The sequence below is a fragment of the Amphiprion ocellaris genome, chromosome 21 (assembly GCF_022539595.1).
Source record: "Amphiprion ocellaris isolate individual 3 ecotype Okinawa chromosome 21, ASM2253959v1, whole genome shotgun sequence".
Classification (NCBI taxonomy): Eukaryota; Metazoa; Chordata; class Actinopteri; family Pomacentridae; genus Amphiprion; species Amphiprion ocellaris.
Genome location: NC_072786.1, coordinates 24,950,975 through 24,973,640, shown reverse-complemented (window position 1 = coordinate 24,973,640; position 22,666 = coordinate 24,950,975). Strand labels below are relative to the sequence as shown.

Sequence of the window (22,666 nt, the reverse complement as noted above, 5' to 3'; positions counted from 1 at the left end):
AATAAAATGAGCTTATTCAAAAATTGTTTTGATTGTCTTTTTTTTATTGAGTTGATTTTTTTATTGAGTTGAGATAACCATGACAGATATTTCTTTTTTGGCAATAAATCAAATTTGATTTATTAAATCAAACGTGTGTGTGTGTGTGTATATATATATATATATATATATATATATATATATATATATATATATATATATATATATATATATATATATATATATGTGTGTGTGTGTACATATATATATATATATATATATATATATGTACACATATATAAAATTTGATTTATTGCCATTTGATTTATTATTTTACTCAGTCATATAATATTATATTTTAGAAGAATCTTTCTGTAAAAATGTCATGTGGTGTTTGGTTATAGGCGGCCATGTTGATTTTAGACCTGAAAACAGCAAAAATATGAACTATGATACTGTCAACTGTGTTACAAAAAGTGCCGCAATTATATATTGACCATTTATTCTCCAACATGCTCATTTGTATCGTATTATCTGCATGCTGAATTATAATGATCTTTAGACTATTTTATTATTTCAAATGTAAATTCATTCAATTTATCTTTGGTGGTATCATTTTCATCTTTTAATGCACATTAGTTCTTCTTATGTATTATCTTGTTTTTACCCATGTTCAGGACATCATAGAGAACATAATCTGTTCATTCTATCCCTCTTTGATTCTTATATTATCAGATTACTGTTTGTCAGTGTCTTTGATGCCTCTATATTGCAAAAATTACAGTCTCTGTCAATCAATCAGTCAGTTTCGATTAAGTGAACCATTTACATTTAGATGTTTAATCTTCATTCTGTCACTATATTTGACATGACCCGTGGACCCAAACAATAATTTACTGTAAAATCTGTCATAACAGAAACATGAATTGACTATTAATTATATAATTATTGTAATCTAATTTTTCTTGATACAAATTGCAACTTTCATCCCTAGTAATATCCGAAGCAGCAATTAACAGTTTATTTAACCTTCTTTAAGTCCGGTATCACTCTACTTTCAGTCATTTCAGTTAAATATTACTTGTGGTATGTATTTATGTGTGGGCTGACACTGTCGCTTCACTGCTAGAAGGTCCTGCATTTGAATCTTGACCTGGGATCTTTCTGTGTGGAGTTTGCATGTTCTCCTTGTGGGAGTTTTCTCCAGCTTCCTCCCACAGTCCAAAAACATGCTGAGCTTAATTGGTGATTCTAAATTGTCTGTAGGTGTGAATATGAGTGTGATTGTTTGTCTCTATGTGTAGTCCTGTGATAGACTGGTGACCTGTCCAGGATGTCTCCTACCTTCATCCTAAGTCAGCTGAGATAGACTCCAGCCCCCCATGACTCCACAGAGGATTAAGTGGTGCATAGAAAAAGATTGGATGGATGGATATCGACAGCTTTATTTAATGTTTTTATTGTTATATTTTTCATTGAGGTACTGTCAACAATTCACCAACAATGTAACAGAGGATATAGTGGTGTATAGAAAACGGATGGATGGATATTTATGTCTCTAAATTTCATCTATGCCAAATCTTGCTGATCCTGATTTGCTTGCCACTGTTCCCCAAAGATCAGCACTGATGTCATCCAAACTTATATTACAGAAATATACTCTAGATTTATCACAGCCAAACAGCTCAGAGAAACAGAGCAAACCTAATCAAATCTTTCTCCTTGTATAGCCCTTTCTTCTCATCTCTTCCCTCTGCACCCTCAAAAATAGTTACTTCTGTCCTTTTTCCTACACTGACACCATCTCCTCATCCTGTTTCCTACTGCATGTCAATCATGTGCTTTACACACTGTTTTAGTCTCAGCTTTTATAATAGATCACGCACATTTAATTTGATTGTTATAAAAGTCTACTGAGTCTGTGACTGTAAACATAATCTTGCTTCAGAAAGAGCAGTATTTAGTGTCATCAGCGGAGCATGTGAGGAAATCTGTGTCTGTCTCCTTCAAAGTGACTCCCAGAAAGCCTATTAATCCCCTGATTGTATGTCATCATTTAAACTAGGACCCATGGCAAACATGAGGCCACTAAAGAGTTTTATTTATTAAACCTGAATAGGTAGGACTGACTGAGATACCAGTGCACTGATATTTTAAAAAGCACTGATCAAACAGAAAGATGAAGTCATGAGGAACAAAATGATCAACAAAAGTCATTACAAACTGAACAGTTTTAATAATTAAACATCATGACTTTTGAATAAAATACACTTTTCTGAACTCAATACTGAATTTAGTGCTTTTTAGGACTTTTTAAGATTAGAATATAATCTAAGTGAAGACCGGAATATTACACATTTCATAAGAAAAAATAAAAAATCTGAAATGGAAGGTAGAAGAAGTAAGCAGTATTACATGTAACGCATTAGTGTTTTCGTCCAGTAAATGTCTGACCCCATCATGACCTACAGACCTCAAAGTTGGAAATCAGCGCTGCATGTAGTGATGCAGATGGCCTCTAGGTGGCATTCTGCACTTTATTGCACTTTAGCTGTCCACAATCTGCAGTGACAAAACACATCAATGAATGTTTTTTGTTTTAATTCAGCATTAGTAACTCATAAAACTTAATGCTAACAGATGGACAGATTTTTAAATAAGCACCAAAAAGCCCACTTTTACCATCATGAAGAATGCTGGATGTCTTATCCTCACTTACCTTTTGCATGCGACTGTTATTACATTAAGTAAAGGAAAGACGACTTGTCCTCTATTAGCGGTCCTGCATCACAATGTCTGTATCCAGCTGTTCAGAGTGTACTGGACAGCACTCAGCAATCAGACAGAGCAGCTTTTGTCTGATAAATCTGAACCAGCAACAAGCCAAATTGGAATCACAAGTATACACAGTCCATGGAGACTTCCAGGCTCCAGGTTTATGGGGGTTGCAACTTTTTTTTTTTTTACCTCGGCAGGACCGTAATTCAAGTCAAATCATGATCTAAACAGCACGGTCTGGGAAAGTAGCATTCTGTTGCAACATGGAGGGCTGGCAGTGTTTTCTGCTGCTGTGCACACTAAGTTTGAAGCTTTCCTCTGGAGACATGACGAGAAATGATGATGACATCGACCTTGTCAGCTTTCTGAGAAATATCTATCCCGGGCTGCTGGTGAGAGACGAGCCGTTCATCACCAATGGAGACTTTCAGATAAACTCCCTCAAGGAGCTGGGACACCCTGAGGACCTCGCAATCACGCAGCAAACCAAGGACAAACCAGTCAATCAGGATACAGACGGGGCTCCAGGACCTGTGGTGTTAACCAAAAATGGCCAGATAAGGGGGATTACAGTGGAAAAGGCTCATGTGTTCTATGGCATACCATATGCAGACCCTCCTGTTGGTGCGTATCGCTGGAAGCCCCCCAGACCCGTGAGTCGTTGGTCAGGAGTTTATAATGCCTCCTTCCCCAGGGCGGCATGCATGCAGCTCTGCACTGGACCTGTCACTGAGGAGTGTCCTCATGCAGTAAGGAACATGATAACTTCTTACTTACTTGAATGCTGCTGTGATGTCTTACTTTAGGGTGCCGTTAGCATAGTGGAATTTTAAAGAGCCCACCTTGTGCTCATTTACAGGTTTAATTTTTTTTTATTCTTAGGGATACTAGAACATATTTTGATGCTTAAATGTTCAAAAGCATATTATTATTTCTGTATTGTATCACCTTACCATCTGTCTGAAAGCTCAGTTTTAGCTCCTGTATTTTACGAATGGATAATGCACTTGTCAAACAGGAAATTCTGGTATATATCAACTTGAAAGTCATAAAGCACCTCTCTAACCACATACAGACTAAACCGATGAACATAGGTGTGAATCTGATGTTTTCAGTTTGTCACAAAAGTGCTTCATGCTCCTTCTTGCACTGCACATCTCTGCACTTTTAAACTTTATTTTTATTTTTATTTTTTCTGTTAAAAAATTTTGCCACCCTTGTATATATTGTAAATAAAGCTGCTGTAACAATGTAAATTTCCTCTGGAGTGGGGAGAAATAAAGAACTTTATCTTATCTTATCTTTTCCTTAACACTAGTCAAATCCCAAAAAGTTGTCTTGTAGGATGACAAAATCCAAAATTTGACCTTGTAAACATGGATATGGTGTTTCTTATACGCTGAAAGACACATCATGAGTGAAATAAGAAGTCAGTGCCATGGCTGAGCATTTCCACCTTAATACTGCAGGGTACTGATGACAGTCTGAGAAGCACATATTCAAACTTCCTAGGTTTCATACATAGGGACCAATTCTGTCACCTTGCAGAGGGAGACTATTTGTAACATTACTGTTGTTCAGATTTGGTCTCTAGTTCATATAAGTATAACTGAAGTATTTCAGCTTGTCATTTTGTAGCAAAGAGTAGGTTTACAGTGTTTTAGCAGAGTCGTTGGAAAGCTGGTGTGGAGAAAGATAAATTTCAAGGCTGCAACTATTTAAAAAAAAAAAACAAAAAAAACTGATTTTTGTGAACAAACTCTGAATGACTTGCATCTTCACATGTCTCCAAAAGGTCAGCGAGGACTGTCTCTACCTCAACATCTTTGTACCGCTGGGTGTGAACTTCACCTCCCCACTACAGAGACCCCTGCCTGTCATGGTATGGATCCATGGTGGAGATTTCATAGCTGGTTCTGCCTCCAAACCGCTGTATGATGGACGCTTCATCAGCAACTTCACCCACACCGTTGTTGTCAACGTGGAGTACCGACTAGGTAAGAACTTTTGGTGGCATTTTACTTTAAAATGGACCTTTTCTGAAGTAATGACTATGTATTTGCATTGAAAAATCGGGATCTTATCTGTGCATGTTACATTAATATGTCCTTTTATTACCTGTTCTAAATTGTACTGTCCATGCAGGGGCAAAGAAAGGATTAACTTTAGAAGCAGAGTTGTCCTGGTGAAGGCAAAATGGAGGAATCTCATGGAATCACTTAGTTCAAATAATGGTGTGCCTATGTGTGTCTGCATTAGCGAGTACAAGGCTGTATGTGTGCGTGTCTTTATTTTAAATGGCAAAGCCTGTTGGTAATTTATCTACTTTCCTGCAAAACAAGAGCAGTGATATATGAACAGTAATTTATAAGGAAATGAATGTCTTGCCTGAGTCAATTATCTGTTGCTGATCATATGAACTGATGATTGATTAAAGGTGCATTTGGGTTCTTGGTGTCGGGCAAAGATCCTCACACCTCAGCTTCAGGGAATTATGGGATCTTGGACCAGCAGGCAGCTCTTCTTTGGGTCCAGCGGAACATTGCTGTGTTTGGAGGTGATCCCAGCAAGGCAAGCAAGCACACACACACACGCACGCACACACACACACACACGCACACACACACACACACGCGCACACACACACACACACACACACACACACACACACACGCGCGCACACACACACACACACACACGCACGCACGCACGCACGCACGCACACACACACCTGCACGCACACACACACACACGCACGCACGCACGCACGCACACACACGCACGCACACACACACACATGCACATGCACACACGCGCACACACACACACGCACACACACACACACACACACACGCATGCACGCACACACACACGCGCACACACACATGCACATGCACACACACACACACGCACACACCTAGACTAATTACCATTCATGCTTTTTGAAGCACAATATTCAATTTTCTAACTTCAAAGACTCTGATGTCTCTTTATTTTTTTCTATGTTCAGTACAATGTGGTTGGATTCACAATGGTAACAAATGCAGGTGAAAATTTTGAAATGTATTTCAAAAATATGCCAAAATAAAAGATCAAAAGAGATAAAAACTCCTAAAAATGACCACCAGTGGTAGACATAGAAAATAATGAAACTTCTCAACCATCTAAGATGCTTCTGAAGTCCCTGTTGAAAACTACATCATTTAATTCACACCCAAACCATCTTTGTTTAAGAATTGCTTCCATTATACAAACATCAGTCTGTAACCAGTGTTTAAACATTTTACAATCTCCTAATTTGGTAAATCTGTAAACAGTTTGGAACAGGTATTAAATTTGCTACAGTGTAGTGCCATACTACTATTCTAGAAATACTATCAACTAGCATAGGTTGACGTTAAAGTTAAGAAACAGCTAGTTCGGTGTTGGGTTAGATTTAGGCTAATGAGGAACTCCTGCATGTATTAAGTGCTAATAGACATGTGATAGTATGCTAACACAACAAGTGACAGTAAGAAGGCAACTATGTTATACCTGCTATAAGATAGCATGTCATACAAATTAACTGCATCAGCTAGTGGATGAAACATGGCTTCCTGCATATTTTTACATTTCCTTTAATATAAAATAAAACAGATTGGAAATTAAGCATGTTGCCGTCCATTATCTCAACTCCCAAAAAGAATGTTTCATTACTGATGCCCAGCCAGTGTTCATTTTAACAGTATGTTTTTAAGTAAATTGCTACCATACAAAACCTTTGGTTGTGTGGGTTTTTTTTTTTTTTTTTTTTTTTGTCTTCTAGGTGACATTATTTGGGGAGAGTGCCGGTGCCCAGTCAGTGAGTCTTCATCTGATGATCCAGAGCAGTAAGCCTCTGTTCAAACAGGCTATCCTGCAGAGCTTACCCTTCTCCATCCCTCTGAAGACCAGGTGAGGAACCGACAGCTCAGTTGATTAATGATGTGAGACTGATGTGTGCTTTGCTGGAGTTACAAATTACAGTAGACTCAGAAGACACTGAGCTGTCAAAGGTATTAATTAATCAGAGGGCAGGGTGTTATCCTGACCTACTGCTGGGTCCAGTCCTTGCAGGAGTGTTTCCGGCACACTTCAAACTGAACTATAATTTTGTTTTTCTGCATCTCTTCCCCAGACATGACGCCTTGAAGCTAGGTAAACACTTTGCTAAACAGACCAACTGCTCTGTGAGCGACATCATCTGCCTGCTGTCTCTCGCTCCACAGGCCGTCCTGGCCGCCCAGATGAAAACAAGTAGGACGCCACAAAGCCCAGATTTAGAGCAACACTCATGGTTGCCCACACAGTTACATAAGGATGGAGGATAAAGTATGCTTATCTGCAAAAAGTGATGAAAAACATGTTTATCCTGACATAATGGAAAACAAAATCATTAAGACGGGAAAGAGAGCCACTAATGGGGCAATTAGAAGGATTTTACAGACTCACAGCAGAAAATTAGTGTAATATATCTGCAGGGGTTAACAGGGTTCTTGGTCAGTATCTCTGGCTCTGTGATTACGCCATCAGAAGCAGCTCTTAAGCTGAACTCACTCTGGCCCAAAAGTCAGGGAGTTAAAGGCACAGAGGAGAACACTTAAGTTATAAAAACAGAACTAAATACTTTAAAGTATCTAATAGTTTCTGGCTTTTTTAGTTTCATGTTTATGTAGGGAGAGATGTAGTTCTCTTTGTTAAACCTCTGTTTCAACTTACCAAACTTCTTGCTTTATGCTGGAAATGAGAAAATCAGACCATATTATCAATCTGCGTGGTGTGTTTTTGATCCCAGGTTCCAAGATTGTAAACCCGTTCAGGTTCTTGGAAGTTTTTGAGACTTGGGGTCCGTATATCGATGGGGAGTTAATAAAAGAGCAGGCAGTCACTGCCTTCCTGAAGGGCCACTGGCAGAAAGAGAAGCCAGTGCTGCTGGGTAAGAGATGCACACAGAAACATGTAAAATGACATTGCAACATTATTATGGATGTTTATCTCATTCTCTCAGCTGTTTCCTTTCTGCTGGATTCCCACTGGTTCTCGTTATCAGGCAATTTGATATGGAAATCATAACAAAGCTAAAGGCAATGTTTACTGTTTAAAAGTGATTTTTAAACCTTGAGACAATCAGACAGCAGAAAGATGAAGCTAACGGATCACATCAAGGCTACAGGCAAGATAGAAGTCTCCTTTTTGTTTGGACTGATGTCCTGTTTTCTGTCCTGCAGGTACTACCTCAGAGGAGGGGGTTCTTTTTGTTTACGGGGTCTTTAGCAAGCCAGTCTCTGCAGTGGAAAGCACTGTGTACATCACAGCCATCTTTAAACAGCACTCCCTACGGATCCTACACAAATACCTGCCTATGTACAGGGATGCTGACCGCAGGAATATGCTCGCTCAGGTAAGAGGAGCTCAATATATCATGTCTTTTCAATGTCAGCATTATGGCTGACAGGTAGTTCAAATATAGATGCAGTCATATACACATTGTTAGTGAGAGGCAAATAAAGTCTCAGGGAGAGGAGCCAATGAAGATTCATTACAGTGATAATGTTGAATATTTAGAAAAAAACACAACCGGCTAATGCTGTTTCCAGCTATGCTTTTTAGCCAATCAGCTGCTCAGTCCACTGCTTTGTTCCCGATAGGAATGTCTTCATAACGATTGGATAAATTGCTCAAAATTTTGGTACATATAGTCATATTTCCAACAAGGTAAACTATTGCCCTTGGTGATCTTCTAACTTTTAATCTGGCACCAGCATGAGCTAAACAGTTCAGTCTTTCCAGTAGTGTTTTTCTAGTAAAACTCCATCCATCCATCAGCTTTACACTCTTTATCCTGCAAAGGGGGAAGGTGTCTATCTCAGCTGACACTGAGTGAGAGACAGGGGACGGGTTGCCAGTCCATCACAGGGCTAACACCAAAAGAGAAACACCCATTTGCACTCACATTTATGGCCAGTTTGGGATTACCAGTTGCATGTCCACACAACTCCACACAGAAAGTCCCCAGTGAATCAGCAGGTTCAAACCCAAACTCCTTGCTTTAGGGTGACAATGCTATAACCACTGTGATACTGCAATTTCTACATGTCCAATTAGCAGATATTAGCATGCCAACATGCTAAACTAAGACAGCAAACATGGTAAATGATACCTGCTACCTGCATTGTGATTGTTACACAATCACAGCAAATAATGGTGGGCCAGTCACTAAAGATAAGGACTTCAAGGATATTTGAATGTACTTTAAAACCAAAGACACAAAGCTCAGACTTGATTGTACTAACCCTTGTACTGTTAAAAAAAAAAAAAAAGGTACAAAACCATCTATAGGAATATGATGAGTAGGAGAAATATAGATTGTTGTCATTATCAAGAAAAAAGAATCTGCACATTAGTAAAGGTGCTCCCAGGAAACTTTATTAAATTACTAACTCATGTGGATGTTTTGAACATTCACTACCATTCAACAGTTTGGGGTCACTTAGAAATGCCCTTGTTTTTGGAAGAAAAACATTTTTTTTCCAATGAAGATAACATTAAATGAATGATAAATCCAGTGTAGACATTGTTAATGTGGTAAATGACTATTGTAGCTGGAAACAGCTGATTTTTAATGGAATATCTACATAGAGGTACAGAGGAACATTTCCAGCAACCATCACTCCTGTGTTCTAATGCTACATTGTGTTAGCTAATGGTGTTGAAAGGCTAATTGATGATTAGAAAACCCTTGTGCAGTTATGTTAGCGCATGGATAAAAGTGTGAGTTTTCATGGAAAACATGAAATTGTCTGGATGACCCCAAACTTTGGAATGGTCGTGTAAATGTTGAAGATGAGCATTTATGCTTAAAGTTACTGGAAGCATCTATACTTGTGTGTCGGGTATATTTTTCTCAATGATGACTCACACTTGTCCATGAGGCAAAAAGCTGGAAGTCACATCTCTGTGCCTGCTGGGTCTGTGACACTCTGTTCCACCTGAAGCTCTCTCCAGGAACTGAGACGTTTGCATTTTTGCATGACTTTGTACTCACAATACCATGAATAATACAAATGAGGATACCACCCTAGTTTTTCCTCCAGTGCCACTGTGAGACTGACATTTGAGATTCTGAATGAAACATCTTGACAGCTATAGCAAGGATTGCAAAGAAATTTGTTCCAGCAGGTGAAATCATTGATGATTCCCTGTCTTTTCCTTCAGTACTGTTATTACGTGAAACTTCATATTCTCTATTCAGTAAGCATGCTAACACATTGGACTAACAACTAAGCTGGTAGGCATCATTCAGTTTTGTCACAATGTGTTTATAATTGAGTTTTATTAAGCTGTGACAATACCATTAGCTAGATATAAAGATGGTTGACCCTTCTGTAAAGTCACCCATATGATACCTGCCATCATGCCTGTAGCCTGCCTGACTCTTGGTCAACACAGAAATCAGCAAAGAGGTTGAGTGTGAGTATCTCTAAGGCAGGCTATGCCAAAGTCTTTGGGTCATGATGGTGCAGACATCTCCCTCAAAATGCTGTTAATTCTGCATAACTTTAATACAGTTTAAACGGGTGAGTTATATAAACCCCCCCCCCCCCCCCATACAGTCGTCATGAATGAGGAAATTAGCTATAGAGACTGGAATCACTTTTGTACCAGGCCGTACACGTGTTTATCTCTGCTGTTGAGTTGTACATTCAGATATGGGGCTCTATGGGGGTTGACTCACTTTTGGAGCTGGCCTCAAGTGGACTTTCAAGGAACTGCAGTTTTTGGCACTTGTCCATTGGCTCCATTTTTCAATCAAGGAGTTTGCTGCTGGGAAAGTACATGGCTGGACTGGTGGAAGAAGACACAGTAGAGGAAGACAGCCTCCAGTTTCTCAGACTTTTAATGTACAGGGTAGCAGCCTGAGGTGGCTACAAGGTGGTGAGGAAGTGGAACTCCCAGACATATTTAGTATTCAGTCACAGTTGTGTGTGCCATTGGGAAGTCCTGCATCTCTTTATGTAGGGCACATCTCCAGAGGACAGAGGTCAGCACAAATGTCTTGAATTTTTTCAAGAGTAAATTCTTAGTCTTTTTGGTAAGCTATGGAAATTGTCTTCATTGTTTTTAATCTGGTTATTTTGCATTTACACTGTTGACAGGATGTAAAAATTACAGTTGTACCTTTTAGAAGAGAAAGCTTTTCCCCCCTGTTTATTAAAAGCATCACCCCAAGCTTCCATTCATAAAGTATGATCCTAAATATGCATTTCTTCCATTTTGAGACAAAGCTTTCAAGGGGCTAAGTAACTGCTAATTATTTAAAGCCACATACATGCATTTCCTCTGCTAGAGGCCACATGGATTTAAGCTTAAAAAACATATGAGCAGTTCGTAGAGAAATTTTTCGTGCACAGAAAGCAAATTGACTGAAGTGTGTTGCTTTTGACGAGACAAATTGCATATATTAATATTCTCTTATTTAGTGCAGCTTTGTCTCCTCATCATAGTTCTGACTGGTGACTGTGAGAAAACTGAACCAGCTCATCCATCTATTAGATTCATCAGCTGTACTCCATTGCTTTATCTTCATTAGGGTCACAGAGGGGTTGGAGTCTGTCCCAGCTGACTTAGTAAGAAGGCAGGGGACACCTGGACAGGTCACCAGTCTATCACAGGGCCACATATAGAGACAAACAATCACACTCACATTCACACCAACGGACAATTTAGAATCACCAAATAACCTCAGTATGTTTTTGGACTGTGAGTGGAAGCTGGAGAACCCAGAAAAACCAGAAACAGGAGTTTTTGCCTTATTTGCAGCACAAATATGAACCAAAAGAGGAAAAAAGAAAAAAACAATCTCATACAGAAAAGGAAGAATGAGAAACTTCCTGTCGACATCACTTCCTCTGAGGTATCTGTAGGACGATCAGGGCGTTGACGATGGAGGCCACAAATGCTGAGACTGTGGTGCCTGAGACTCACATCTGTCCTCCAGAGGCTGAGCTGTGAGCTGCTAAGTGTGTGAAGATCAGTGAGGAGAAACCGGTTGTGATTCTCAGTTCTCCAACTGACTGCATGGATGCAGAAAGATCCCAGGAAGGCCGGGACATGAACCAATCTTCTAGCTGCAAGGTGAAAGTGCTAACCACCAAGCCACTGTGCAGCCCCTGAACCAGCTCATATTCAAACAAAAACTTAATTTAAGAAACCACAGAAGTGCAGAGCATCTCCACAGATTTAATGTGGTTAAGTGGTTGCATGTGTAAAAACAGAAGGCAGGCGGTGTTTTCACGACACCATAATGTGTTTGTTTTCTTCATATTTCTCTCCTGCTCAGTGGCTGGAAAGTGAGCATTCATACACAGTCGGCCACACACACCCAAACACACACACACACACATGCATTGATGAGCGCTCATTGAGCGGCTGTGTGAGGCGGTCCGTCATGCATGGATCGATGTCCCACCCAGCCGGAGCTCGGTGTGTAACGAGGACCCAGCTGTGTCCTGTGCTGTCTGCAGCCTCTCCATGTCTAACAAGGCTGATGGGGAATAGAAGGCAATTGTTCTCTCTTGTTGCCGGGATTTGTAAGTTGAAAAATGGTGCGTTTCCTGAAGCACAGACTGATAAGAAGACATGTCACCATGTATAGAAGTTGTTTCCAGACTTCACTGCTGCTCCTTGTCTTCGCCTACAGAGGGAGCTCCAACTCCAGTGTGTCTCAGTCTGACAGACAGCAGTGTTTTGATGTTTTTTTTCTGTCCATCATTTGTATGGGTGAAGCATGTGGACCACCTGGAGTCAGGGAGTTTGTCTGTTTGAGATGCAGCCTGACTGCTCGGCTAAGAAGTGCCTCGTCTCTCATGAACATCTACAGTGACAGGAGGGATCAGCTGAAGAATCACAGATGAAGTGCAGACATAGGGGCTGCCAGAGGAAGAAACCCCGACTGGGTGAACTGACACCGCATTTGTATTAATGAGGGTAAAGTGAATATGGAAAACAACTCAAATACAGCCTCCAAAGTGGCTAGAGAGTCAATAACAATTTTAAAAAATGAGTAATCTAACTTCCATGCCAGTTGTTTTAGACTGCATTAGCTGTGGCTATTTGTACTTTTTACACCCACATGTAATAGTAAACAAAAATAACACTATTAATGATATTACTGTTTGAACAGTGGGTCTAGTGACTATATGTAATGTGAAAGATGTTGGCAATACACACACAGAGCTGTCACCTGACTTTGCAATTCCTCCCTATTCTTCAGAAGGAGCATTAAGACACAACAGCACTGCACTGATAAATAAATTGCAGTAGATCCAATTAGCTCGTGATTAGACTAATGAGGACCTCACAGCTTTTTATTTTGCATTGCGTTAGGCTACACAGAGGCATGAAGACATAGGCTGCACATGAATTATAGTCACATTCACAGTAAATATCATGGAAGAAAATATATTATGTGACATTTTAGTAAGATTAGCATGAAGAAAATGGTCTCAAATGATATTCCTCTGTACCAACACTTGCTATTTTGAATCCATAAGTGTGCTTATACTGACAGTTACAGCAACATGCAGTGTGTCAAAAAGTCGAGTGTGAAACCCTGGATGCTGCTCACCCTCAATGGTCAACATTTTGGCAGTGAAACAAGGGAGAAGGACCATCAACCAGTTTTAAAACTTCTCAAAAATTGCAGTTGAGGAGGCTGCTGCTGTTATTGTTGGAGTGGTGAATGCAGCACGTATTAATAGAATTTTAGTTAGATTTTATTTAATTCATTGACAAAAGAAAAAAAACAATTCAAAACAATACAAAAACAAAAGTTTCCAACTTGTGAATGAAAGGGAGCAGAAAGAAGAATAAACTGATGTAATCCGCTCCTTTATGACAAACAATCAGTTTACAATGAGCGTTAAAAACAAACAACAAACAAAATGACTATTAAGTCTGAGAGGCCTGCAGTTTTCTCATAACAAACACTATGATACTCTAAATTCATTTCTTTGTAATTAAATATCTTTTGTGTGATTTAAATTCTTTTGATTCCTTGTCTGGATTGTTACATAAATTAGCCCCTTTCACAGAAATGCAACGTTCCATTAATTTGGTCCTAAATCTTGGTTTTATGAAGATCTCTGTTCCTTTTACTTACTTTCTCTTTTTGCAAATCTGTTCTGGACATTAACTGTTAAAGTTTCTTTACCAACTTTATACATAATTTTCAGAATACTATAATCTACTATGCCGTGAAATTTCAACAATTTTTACTGAAGGAATAATGTGTTTGTTGGATCTCTATGTTTTTTTCGACTGATTCTTCTTATGGCTCTTTTCTGCAAAATGAAAATTGACTGGATGTTTGGCAACACACTGCCAAAAAAAACGCATTTTTACAAGTTTAAACAAAATGTGTACTACTATACTACTGTTAAATAGAAATAATCGCTTTTTGATCTTTCTTAGGCAATCTGAAATGAATAATACTGCAAAACAAAAGCAAAAGTAGCAGATGTTTTGGCGGGCGATAATCGCAGTCAAATATTGTATAAATCATTTCTGGTACATGTGTAGATTCTCAGTTATCCAGGCCATGGTAACCCTAAGTGCTTCAGCAGGAGGCAGCTAAGTTTTTTTGGTCCTTGGAAGTGTGAACGGTTGCAATGCTGCCTAGAGAAGAATGACTGAAGAATAGAACAGCCGTCTCTAAACAGAGGAGGAGGTCTACTACATCATTTATCAGGTACTTATCAGCTCTGAGATCCCTCTGGAGGCAGTTTCACAACCATTCACACCTCCAGTCATGAGTCTTGGGTAGTTAACGGGCCATGAGGAATGTGATTTGGGACTGAGAATAAATACCTGGCAGTCAGTTAGAACTGAAGAAGCCTCTTGGATGAAGGCTGAAAGTCCAGCTGTTCTACTGATGTATTTAGGATACTCTCTGGTATATGCACAAATTACCATGTTTGAGACATTTCAAATTCACCTACCAAAGTACACTACTGTTCAAAAGTTTGGGGTCACACAGACAATTTCATGTTTTCCATGAAAACTCACACTTTTATTCATGTGCTAACATAACTGCACAAGGGTTTTCTAATCATCAATTAGCCTTTCAACACCATTAGCTAACACAATGTAACATTAGAACACAGGAGTGATGGTTGCTGGAAATGTTCCTCTGTACCTCTATGGAGAGATTCCATTAAAAATCATCTGTTTCCAGCTAGAATAGTCATTTACCACATTAACAATGTCTACACTGGATTTATCATTCATTTAATGTTATCTTCATTGACAAATTTTTTTCTTTCAAAAATAAGAACATTTTTAAGTGTAACTACTCCAGTCTGATATAATGAAGGCCACACATCATACAGATGCCTTTTAACATTTAATGTCTCTTCAGTCAGCCGACGACGTGAAAACTATGAAAATAAAGACAAACAATTCCGGTACAAACAGAAAATTTCACAAAAACTGTCTCTAAGCAGACGGATTCTAAAAATAAGTCTTTCAAGCTAGTTTTCTGTCGTTAGACGGGTCCAATATGCTAGTTTGTGACAACAACATATTAAACTGCATACAAAGCACTTTAACAAATAATGCCAACAAATATGAAACCAATTGTGTGCGCCTCTTAGACCATGCAGAATGGTTATGTTTTTAGACCAAACATCTGGTTTGAGATACAGTGTAAGTCAATGTTAGCGAAGGCTCTTAAATTTGATTCACACATCCTTGGCCTTTGTCTGATTTTATCTTTTGTGTAATCTTAAAATGCCACACTGGCTTGGGTTGCAGAATTGCATGTCATAGAAGAATGAACCGTTGGCCTTGCACTTTACTCCTCCTGAAGTAGAGGAAGAGTTCCTAAAATTACCTAAAGGTGATAATATTCATCTTACGCACATGAGCTATAACTTGAGAATAGGCTGTATCGTGTTTTAATTGCATTTCCCACAGTTACTTTGTTTGCATTATTACATATACTTTGATATGAGTGGCAGCAGTAATGTCTACCTTGTTTCATCACTGAATATGAGACTGTTCCATGTCGTTGGGTATGTGTTCTTTTATTAACTGTGATAATGTACCTGGGTCATGGTGAACCCAGATTTTGCAGTGGAAATAACTTTGCTAAAAACATGTAACTAAAAAAGAAAAGATTACTGAGTTTTTTCTTGAACATGTTTCACCCTCGTGTCGTCCTGCAGGTCAAAATATCCTGTTTTAAAGTTTGAAAATGTGGGGAAAAAAATAAAAAATTCACAGTGAAACTTCTGATGTCCACATTTGCAACATTTTTGGGAAATCTCTGAACATTTTTTGGTGGAAAAAAAGAAATGTTAAAAATGTTTCTTAAGAACATTCACAAAAAAAAAAATCAACCAAAATCCAGAGAATTTCCCTGGATTTTGGTTGATTTTTTTTTGTGAATATTCTTAAAGAAAATATTAGAAGTTTTACTGATATATATGGAATCACTTTAGATATTTTTAGGAATTTTTTGGAAGATTTTTACTCATTTTTTGAAAATATCTACAAGAATTTTCTTGCCAAATTTGGGGGATTTAAAAAAAAAAAAAAAAAACTTTTAAGGAAAACTTTTAAGGAATTATTGGAATTTTCTTCCTGAAGGTTTTGCAAATTTTCAGAAATTTGTGGAATTTTTTTGCAGAATTTTTGGATTTTATTCAGAGAAAGAAACAATATTTTTTGGTGCCCGTAAATGAAGACAACAGGAGGGTTAATGTAGTATCCACGGCAGCCATGGCACATTAATTAATTATTGAGCACAAACGACGCCTTGGCTCCATAGTTCCATCCTTCTTTTGATGTTTTCATTCACTTACTGCAATGTGTTTATGCCCTACTTTGGAATTTTTAGCGCTGTCAAAATCGAGGGATAGACTGCTGGATGATGACACAGTGGAGGAAGAAAGCCTCCAGCAGTTTTCTGTCAGAGTTTTCAGTATAGAGCGCAATGTGGAGGCCTCAGGGAGCTACAGGGGGTCAGGAGGTGACACTGCTGGACATATTTAGTATTCAGTCACAGTTCAGTGTGCAGTAGGGAGATGGTGGAGTCATTGCTGCAGCTTACCCCTCCACATTCACCACACACACCTCCTGCATGTCTTTATAAAGGCCTCCAGAGGACCGAGGGGGTCAGCAGAAATGTCAAGCAGTCGGTCACAGAGGAGGCTGACGGAGAAAGCTCAGCTTCACTCCTTTTACAGCACTTACAACATGTTTGTGTGCATTTCCTTTGCATTACACAAGCTCAGTATCTCTGAAAAACACAACTAGCATAATCATCTTCTTTCGCATTGAAAACACGACTCATCATCTGTCTGAGCCCGTCTCTCTGATGAGTTTTTCTCACTATGACAGAATCAAAAACATTTCTGCTGTCATAAAAGCTAATGACATGAAAATGGTGCTCTAAACTTTGTTTTGTTAGCAGGAGAATTTCAGCTCAATCACTGACAAACTCATCAACTGTATATGAAAAGCTGGCAGCAGTATGAACCATTCCAGTGAAGAGGAAGCCTCTGTCAGGCTTATTGCTGTTGGACACAGAGCTGCTGGAGAGGTGTGATACAAATAACACTGCTGGTGGAACATGTGGCTCCACCTTGTTTGCTAGTGTGGTAGCAGTGTTCAGTTCAGTTATTTATGTTGTTTTCTACAGACACGTTTCTTCAGGAAGTCAATTCCAAATAACACCTACAGTGTGTTTGAGCCCTACAACAGGCGAAGGGAATGTGTGTTTCCATTAAGAAGCAAAGCTAACGCAGCACAAACACGAGAGGAGTGGTATTCTATAGTTCCTACAAAAAGCTGGTCTGACTGAATGTTAACATGAATGACATGATTTATACATAGAGTGATCTTTTCCTGGAAAACATGCAACCTGAGGCGCTAAAGGATACTACAGTGGTAAATTTTCATTGCTTGTTTTGAGATGGTACCTCCAGCTTGTTAGAGTGTTTCTGAGGAACTGATCAGCTGTCTGCATGAGGAAAGGCCAGCCAGGGCTCTTGTTACTGTTTCTACAATTGAAATTCTTTCTAGTTGGATGTGGTGAAGGTTGGAGCTCAGACAGATATTGATGTGATCACAAATCACTTTGTACATTTCACTTCAGAAAAGTCTTCGTCACTGACTGTTGAACGTCTTTTCTTAAGTACATGCTACATTAAGTAAATGCATCGCTTTTCAAATGCGCCTCATTTACATTTTAGTTTACGTTCAGGCTTGTAATGCGTTCTGTTGAAACCCTGCCCTCTCTCTCTCAAGTAGCCAGTGCTCAGGTTCAAATCTGCTTCTGCTCAAATCTGTTGTTCTGCACTCAGATACGCTGCTGCTACACAAATGTTGTGTGCTTCAGTCTGAGAGCATCTCCTCGCTCTCACACTGCTTCTGTGCATTCGCAAATATTCTGCTCTCAGATCTGTGATCTTCATCTCAGATCTTAGGGAAACAACTCTGCTGCAAGGTAGTTGCATTACATATGTTAGTAACTGATGCTTTACTGTTCAAACGCACTTTCAGACATACATCAGTAAGTGAAGCCGTTGCCATTCAAGAGGACGCATTACTAGTGCAAGGCTCTAATATTGTTAAATAAGATTCAAAGATTATGCTTTTTAGGTTTTCCTTTTTCCTGCAGTGTGTTATATAGCTGCTTCCTTGCACAAAGAAAGCCTGAAGGGAGTTATTCTCTCCCACAGAAAACACTGCTCCATACCTGAAATGCCTTGTTTGAATCCAGGCTTGTCTTCTGTTACCTATTTACATCACTAGGTAACACATTTCCATAAGACTTTTACAGTTACAGCTGCATCTGTTATGTCATTATTTCCTTGCTAGAGCACACCCCTAGACTCAAAGATCTGGGGTTTTGGTAGGTATCCAATGTTGCCTGGCATATATTTTTCAAACATTAAAGGATTTAAAAGTATTCTAGTAGACCCAAAGCTAAAATCTCAAATCATTTATCACATATTTACTCATACTGCTAGTGACATTTTATGACATTTGAAAATTTAATTTAGTTTGTCTTCACTAATAAGGCTCTAATGGACATTTATGTTAGCATGTGCTAGCAGGACTTTGGTCGTGACTGGAGGGCAAATGTGCATTTAAATATTTGTAATGACGGATGATTGGCATATTTTTTGATATGCAGAGAAATAAGTATGTCCCAAAATAAAAACAGTTTAGTTGTGACACACTCATAGACTGGATGGAAGAAAAACAACAGAGGAGAAGTTTATTTCCAGGGCTGTACTTGTATACATGTGACATGACCTAAATAAATTTGTACCTGTGCTTTTACCTACATAAATGTGTGCGACATAACTATTAGCGCTCAGGTGCAGTATGTACATGTTAGGGATTAATATATTTGTGCCTTGTAGAAGCAGACACACGCATGAGTGAAGATAAGAAGAAGAGAAGGAGAGTGTTTCTGTGCGTCCGTCCGTTTCCTACAGCCAGCCTGTTAGTTTTCAGGTGTCAGATGTGCGACTGTGTGGGCGCAGGTTGTGTGCTGCTGAAAAAGACACTGGTTTCCAGGTAACAGGCAGGAGAAGACGGTCTGCCTTCATTTTCTTTTGCTTCCCTTTAGCCAAGAGGGAACACCAGTTTTCGCAGCTCTGCCCTAAACCCATCCCTTTGTAGATGTCATGCTAATTCGTTTCATTCATTTTCTTTTTTCCAAAAACACAGCAGAAAGCTACAGGAGAAGACTCACTGTAATGCACAAATCTTCGACAACGCAGAACGTATCTTCAACTTGAAAAAAGACTGTTTGCTTTCTTTCCCTGTTTTCAGGTTTTTTAGGTTTCAATAGATACAACAATAACAATGGTCTTAGTTTAACAACTTGGACTTGATAACCAACACATGCAACATATAGCTACAGCTAAAAATCTCAAACCCTAAACCTCACCCTACCTTTAAATCACCGCCTTTTTAGTTATTATGAATATAAGTCAATAGAAACCAAATGGGAGTACAAATAAGATTAGGAAAAAAGTAATAAATAAAAGAACAAGAAAAGCACTCAGAAAGCTCAGTACTCTGCCAAGGCTGCTCAGTCGTATCATTTCCAACGGCTAAAATCATGAAAAAATTTGCAACAGAAATTACGGCACTATAGAATGTGGCCATTTATTATAGATGTACCCACAGAATGACTTTGTGCTGAGCACAGGCGTGTGTTATACATGTCCTTATTTTTGAAAGAAAAACATTTTTTTCAATGAAGATAACATTAAATGAACGATATATCCAGTCTAGACATTGTTAATGTGGTAAATGACTATTCTAGCTGGAAACAGCTGATTTTTAATGGAATATCTCCATAGAGGTACAGAGGAACATTTCCAGCAACCATCACTCCTGTGTTCTAATGCTACATTGTGTTAGCTAATGGTGTTGAAAGGCTCATTGATGATTAGAAAACCTTTGTGCAGTTATGTTAGCACATGGATAAATGTGGGAGTTTTCACGGAGAACATGCAGTTGTCTGGATAACCCAAAACTTTTGAACAGTAGTGTAGATGTTGCGACCTGATGTCAGCTAATTTTTTTTATTTGGACTTATTTTCAAACCACTGACAACATTTAGGTTTAGTCAATGTTTCAACTTCACTAAAAATCTTTCAAATCAGTTATGAAAACATATGCATTATCTAACCAGCTCTCTCTCTTTCTTGTTTTTCTCCACAGATCGTTACCGATTTTGTCTTCCTGTGTCCATCTAGGAGGTCAGCTCGCACCGGCACAGCGGCAGGCAGCGAGGTGTGGATGTACGTGTTCGACCACGTGACCTCGGACCACCGTGTCTGGTCGGGTCTCACTTTCTGCTACCAGCACGCCTGCCACGGTGCCGAGCTGCCCTTTATCTTTGATTCTGCCTCGGTGGCCAACTTCACCCTGTCGCTGCCAGAGAAGCTGCTGTCCAATCGGATGCTGTGCTACTGGGGTGCCTTCGCCCACACAGGTGACCCTTCCTCCAGGGCCCAACAGACGTTTTTCTGCCGGCAGCAGCGTCTGCCCGTTTGGCCACGTTACTCTGACACCAGCGGCTGGCTGAACATGAACCTGACGGTGCGTTCTCATGCACAAGTGGAAACCAGGAACCATATATGTGACTTCTGGGATCAACTGGGCATTTATTAGTGAGGGAACAGGCTCGGTGATAATATATGCTGTTCAATTTATCACAACCTTTTCAGTCTGGAGCTGTGATGTTTATCATTGTATTATATATCCATTAGAAATAAACATGACCTTTTAGGAATTGCTACCAAACAGCAACCATTTAATTCTCTCTATAATTTTGTAAGGTCTTAATCTAATTATATGAAATGTCCTGAGATGGCTTATGTTGTAAGTTGGTGCTGTACAAATCATACTTCTTCAGCTGCATGTAATACTTTTGAAGGCAAAGCTAGCAGTGTAACCAGTTTTTCAAAACAGTTTGAGAGAAACAGGACACAGATTGCAGAAAAAATGGAGCTCTTTGTAAATTTGCAGATCAGTTTACACCTTTGGTGAATCAACAAAATAAAGTCCAGTTTAAATATGGCCACATGAAGCACAATCCATCCATCCATCCATCCATCCATCCATCCATCCATCCATCCATCCATCCATCCATCCATCCATCCATCCATCCATCCATCCATCCATCCATCCATCATCTATACACCACTTAATCCTCATTGTGGTCCTACTGTACTACCTGCACTCTGAGGACAATTATCAACAGAGTTCTATGTTAAAATTCATTTGGTAAGAATGTGTGTTAATCTTGTCTCCTTGTCAGTACGATGAGTGAGTGAATAAGAAGTTTCCCTTTTGTCTTGTTTTCAGTTTTACTCTGGTGTTAAACCCGGAGTTTATGTCCTCCATAACATGTATTTGTGCTGTAAACTTGTGTCTAAGTACTAAACCCTTCATTTCATTTTTTTTCTTATTGGAAAATTTACAACAACATTGATTTATAGTGTACTGTAATTTAGATCGTGGCCAAGATGTTGTAATACACTGTACACTGAAAAATGTCACTATAGGGGTTCTGACCAAATTTTCATATGTGATTAGTTGGCAGTGAGAATGTTTAGTCTTATATCTTAAGTTCTAATAACTCAGCTAACCAGCCCCCAAAAAGACAAAGAGATGATTTTAGTAATTATCTGGTTAACACAGGGTAGCACTTAGCAGCTAAAGAGCAAGATTTCTCTCACAATTTGGTAGAGACCAAAACAGAGCTGAAAGGAAGGTCAGCATTAGACTTCTTTACCAGATGGCCAGAAACACAACTTGAGATGAATGCTAATATTGTTCAGTTTCAGGCACCTGTTTGCTGTGATGTAGAGGTTTTCAGAGTTCTAAAATGTGGGACCAAATCAGAAAAAGAGACACAGTGTGAGCACATCCAGACCCAAATAGACCTGGGTTTAATAGCTCCAGTCCAAAATGCTGGTGACCCACAGAAACCCAAAGAAAGTCAGAGCTCACACTCTGCTCGGGTCCACTGAGGTAGTGGACATGCTGACACACAGACCCAAGACCTACTGCAGTGAAACATGATCAAATGAGACTAAACTCAGTAGAAGTTGACCTGGTCTGACTTGGGTTCTGTGATGGATCTTGATTACTCACAACTGAGCTGACTCAACCTCTGCTATGGTGTCTTTTGAACTGGTTAGGCTACTCTGAAGTAGTCAAAAAGTCTGTGATCCCCAACATTTGGGGGAATTTGAATCCAAAGCGCAACATCAAAACACAATCTTTGCATGGAAACTTGCCAGTATCATCATCAATAATACAAGAGCAGAAATACCGAGTAGTGAGCCACAGG

At 39.2% G+C, this 22,666-nt stretch overlaps 1 protein-coding gene across 1 annotated transcript; it reads left to right on the top strand.

The window, feature by feature from the left end:
* The first annotated feature begins 2,887 nt into the window (after positions 1 to 2,887).
* On the top strand, positions 2,888 to 21,387 carry LOC111576904 (crystal protein). Its single transcript, XM_023282873.3, has 8 exons — positions 2,888 to 3,506; positions 4,553 to 4,754; positions 5,195 to 5,328; positions 6,563 to 6,690; positions 6,914 to 7,032; positions 7,571 to 7,711; positions 8,004 to 8,176; positions 20,527 to 21,387. Exons 1-8 carry the CDS (start codon positions 3,021 to 3,023, stop codon positions 20,977 to 20,979), a joined length of 1,836 nt encoding a protein of 611 aa, XP_023138641.2. The 5' UTR covers positions 2,888 to 3,020; the 3' UTR covers positions 20,980 to 21,387.
* Positions 21,388 to 22,666: the final 1,279 nt, after the last annotated feature.

Bases quoted from the DNA above. Each gene is read 5' to 3' on its own strand.
- LOC111576904 (XM_023282873.3), top strand. From the start codon at position 3,021: ATGGAGGGCTGGCAGTGTTTTCTGCTGCTGTGCACACTAAGTTTGAAG. The intron at 3,507-4,552 runs GTAAGGAACATG...TGTCTCCAAAAG, and splicing joins CTGAGGAGTGTCCTCATGCA to GTCAGCGAGGACTGTCTCTA. The intron at 7,033-7,570 runs GTAGGACGCCAC...TTTTGATCCCAG, and splicing joins GGCCGCCCAGATGAAAACAA to GTTCCAAGATTGTAAACCCG.